Source organism: Nuphar pumila, unplaced genomic scaffold (assembly GCF_984573655.1).
Source record: "Nuphar pumila unplaced genomic scaffold, dmNupPumi1.hap1.1 HAP1_SCAFFOLD_199, whole genome shotgun sequence".
Lineage (NCBI taxonomy): Eukaryota > Viridiplantae > Streptophyta > Magnoliopsida > Nymphaeales > Nymphaeaceae > Nuphar > Nuphar pumila.
Genome location: NW_028323211.1, coordinates 1 through 4,107, shown reverse-complemented (window position 1 = coordinate 4,107; position 4,107 = coordinate 1). Strand labels below are relative to the sequence as shown.

At 56.0% G+C, this 4,107-nt stretch overlaps 1 protein-coding gene across 1 annotated transcript; it reads right to left on the bottom strand.

Moving 5' to 3' along the window:
- Positions 1–4,100, bottom strand: LOC149810835 (NADH dehydrogenase [ubiquinone] iron-sulfur protein 1, mitochondrial-like). The gene is given in 6 exon segments (XM_089994105.1): positions 1–641; positions 1,308–1,518; positions 1,918–2,165; positions 2,628–2,921; positions 2,924–2,992; positions 3,419–4,100. Coding segments are annotated over 6 exon segments (2,145 nt in total).
- Between the last annotated feature and the right edge of the window lie 7 nt (positions 4,101–4,107).

Sequence of the window (4,107 nt, the reverse complement as noted above, 5' to 3'; positions counted from 1 at the left end):
TTACTGGTTCGCAGCTGCAGCAGCCTTGTGCGCTTGCACACATCGCGCCATGGTCTGGCTCGCCCGGCTGATTGCGTCAGTCATGAAGAAGGTGGCGATTGGAGTCTTGAGTGGCTCGCCGTTCACCTGGCCCTTGAGCGTTTTGCTGTACTCGCCGTTGAGCCACAGCGCCTTCTGCGCCTTGCCTTTGAAGCGCTCCAGGAAAGTCGGCGACACGTCACCCAAGCGCTCGGCAACACCGTCCTCTGTATCATAGGGCAGTCGTGCGCCGCAGACCTCGCTGACCGCACACACGATCTTCCAATCGTCGCGTGCATCGCCAGGGGTGGAAACAGCGGCCTTGGTCTGCTGCATGCGGCCTTCAAAGTTGACGTACGTTCCCGCCTTTTCGGTGTACGCAGCGCCTGGGAGGATGACGTTGGCTCGTGTGGCGCCCTTGTCACCATGGTGGCCTTGATACACGACAAATGCATCGTCGGGCACCTCTGCATCGGCGTAGTCGTCTGCACCCAGAAGGTAGACAAACTTGGGCGACTCGTTGGCGGCTGCGCCGGATGGTACGAAGCCCAGGTCAAGCGCGGTGACGGAGGACGCGCACTCGTGCAGCATGTTGAAGCCATTCCAGCCCTCGCGAACCACATCTGCACGGCGCGCGGAACTATCACTTAGCGCTCGGAGCGATGAGGTGATCAAGGTGCATGGCACATCGCACGGCACGGATGCCCTCGCTGGCTGCTTGAATATGACATCGGCCAGTCATCCGTCACTCGCGCACAAGCGATGAAGCATTGATGCATGTGTTGCCTCATTGCTCAAACCAAAATGCCTGTTTGAACCACCTTCCCATCCAACTTCCAATCTGTCTACCGTGGTCTGGACAACAATTGTTTCAGTTGCCCTGCGTTTCGTTGCGTGACGTTTTCTAGCTTCAAAACAAATCCGGAAATTAAATAGAACAACTCACGATTTCTGGCAGATATAGGCTAAGGTAGGTCAGGCTGGTCCAGGTACGCTAGCCTCAGGTGATGGCAATGATAGCACCGAGTCCCAAGTAGTTCTCTTGGAGTTGTCAATGTCCATGTGAATGCGGTAGTGTTGTAAAAAGATACATCGTAGGTACCTCGGAGCCCCGCTGAGTAACATCTTCAGATCAATTGTTGTCTAGCATGGCCACATTCAAGAGTGGCGTGTTGCCAGTGCGCACGAACAGAGGAGGGCATCAAAGACAGCAGGTTTTTCACCGCAATGGGCGAAGCGACACCAAGGGCACCTCTGGCATGCTGATGAGGTCAGCAGCAACAACACACCTGCTGCGGTGGCCAGGTCCAGGATGTCTTTCATGACCGCCTTGTTGTCAGTGCGATTGAGGACGCCCGGGCCGACGATAATCATCGGGCGCTTGGCGCTCTTGAGCTTCTGCACGAAAGGCGAGGACGCGACAGCCTTGATATCCTTCGCTGCTGCGCCGAGGTGTGTGTAGTTGTAGGTCAGGTCCACGGGCTCCCCGATGAGCGCCACCTGCATCGACACCCTCATCGTCTGAGTCATGATGTCCGGCACTGTCCAGGAAGATCATCAGCGCTTACGAGACGGCCACCTGCCTGGACAGGCTGTACAAGCGCTGCGCAATCACCGAAAGAGAAGAAAAGGGAAACCCAATTTAGCCAGACACAACTGCGACGGTGGCAGGTTGGTGATGGTGATGCTGTCGCCAGAGGAGCATAGCAAGCTAGTGCTTCTGTTCTTGTTGAAATGCTCGACCTCTACACGAAACTGACAACGCACACCGTCGCTCAGAACCTCATTGCAGCTGCCAGTTTGCAACTCACGGAACCGGCGTCCACAACGAGGTGTGGAAGGGGCCACGCGCAAGAGGGCAGAAAGGCAGAGCGGCAAAGGGGGGAAGACGCGACGGACCTGGGTGCCGTTGAGGAACATTTTCCGGATGCGGGCGTTGTACACAGGGGCTTCCGTGCGTGGGTTAGTGCCGATGAGGAGCACCATGTCGGCCACCTCCAGGCCAGCAACGGAGGAGTTGGCCAGGTACGAGGAACGGGCGTCGGCATCCATGTTGGCGGGCAGCGCCTCGTGGCGAGTGTTGGAGCTACCCATCTTGTTCATGAAGTCTTTCAGCGCCATCATGCTCTCCGCGTCTGCCAGCTTGCCTGCAGGCAACCGTGCGGCTTGCAGCGGTTCACGTGCACTTGATGGACGTGAGGAATGTGTGCCGCATGTCAACAGGATAGGCAGAAATGACCAGGAGGGGAGAGGAGCCCACAACGTGGCATGCATCAACGCATGCCGCGCAACGTTGGCATTTGCCACTGGCAGAGCGTTCTCGGGTTCAGGGGTGCATGGAGCGAATGCTCGCACAAGCTCTTGCAATACATCAGACCTCCGCAGGTCATTCTAGTTATCCTATTTACAAGACAGCGACACGGCATGCGAGGTCCGCGACAACGTCAGCACAAGCATGCAAAACAAGCTTGTCTCATGCATCAATAGCAGCCCCAACATGGCTTTCCCGTGGGTACACAGGGTCCAGTACAAACATCACGAGGACCCAAGGTTGTGAAACTTTCTTCCACGGACACGACATGCCGAAAGAGAAACAATGTGTACCCCACCTGCAATCGCCTTCATCTGCTTGCCATCGACGCCTTTGAGTGCTGCGCTGATTGCGTTGAGCGCATCGAGCCAGGAAGCGGCCTCGAGGCCGTCGGCACCTCTGACCATCGGCATTGCCAAGCGCTGGCGCTTGAGGCCATCGTACTGGAAGCGAGCCTTGTCCGAGATCCAGACCTCGTTGACGGCATCGTTCTGGCGTGGGACAACACGCATCACCTCAGGACCCCGGCTGTCAACTCGGATGCTGCAGCCAAGCGCATCTGACACGTCGATGCTCTCTGTGTGCTTCAGCTCCAGGGTCGCGCTGTGAAGGCGTACGGCTTGCTGGTCAGGGCCCCCACTGGGCATAGATCGATGACGTTGCCTTCAAACAACCACACATGTTGTTGTACACGTTCTGACTGCTCGACTTCGGTGAGGACAGGGAAGATTTTTGTTTGGGATTGGTGACATGAAACAAATTGAGAACTCTTCAACTTTCGGCATCTTCAATCCACTGAGGCATCGTGTCCAGCTGACAGGTGTTCTAATCGCATGCGCCACTTCCCGGCACAAGCTGTGGTGCAAGGAACCGTGCTCAATTCCAAGATGTCTTCAAATCTGAAAGGAAAGAACTAATCGCACATCACTCCAAATGAGTTCCATATATTTCCATTCTTGTGGTGTGCAACCTTCTTTGAACATGTCTGGACCCAGGCCCAAGACGAAAATGCTCACGGCGCACACAGGGTTGCACAGCGAAAGCTCCACTTCCAGGACACGGCCTGCAGTGGCTCAAAAGAGTCCTTACCTGAAAGTTCAGACTTCAAGAGCTTCGACACGTACGTCCCAATCTCGGATGCATTTCCACGGCCTGTCATGCCGATATCCTCCATGCCTGCAACCTCCTTGCCGTACCGAACGCAGCGAGTGCAGTGGATGCAACGAGTCATGACGGTTTTGACCAGAGGTCCAAGATTTTTGTCTGATACTGCACGCTTGGCCTCAATGAATCGTCCTCGGCTGGCTCCAAACAGCATCGACTGGTCTTGAAGGTCGCACTCGCCTCCCTGATCGCAAATGGGACAGTCAAGGGGATGATTGATCAGAAGGAATTCCATAACACCTTCACGAGCCTTCTGTACAAGCTCTGTGTCTGTCTTCACCACCATGCCTGGAGCAGCAGGCATCGCGCATGAGGCCACGGGTTTGGGGGCCTTAGCAACTTCCACCAAGCACATGCGACAATTTCCGGCGACAGACAGCTTTTGATGGTAGCAAAAGCGGGGAACGTCCACTCCAGCTGCCTCACACGCCTGTAGAATGGACGAGCCCTTGGGCACCGTCACGGGCTGGCCATCCACAGTCAGCTCGAACCCGTCCGTGGGAGCAGCAGCATTTAGCGCATTTGCAGAAGAGTGCACCAAGCGGCAATAGAAGTCGTTATCACTGCTGTGTTGCCTAGGCAGTCTCGCAAGTAATCGGCGCAGCATGGATGCT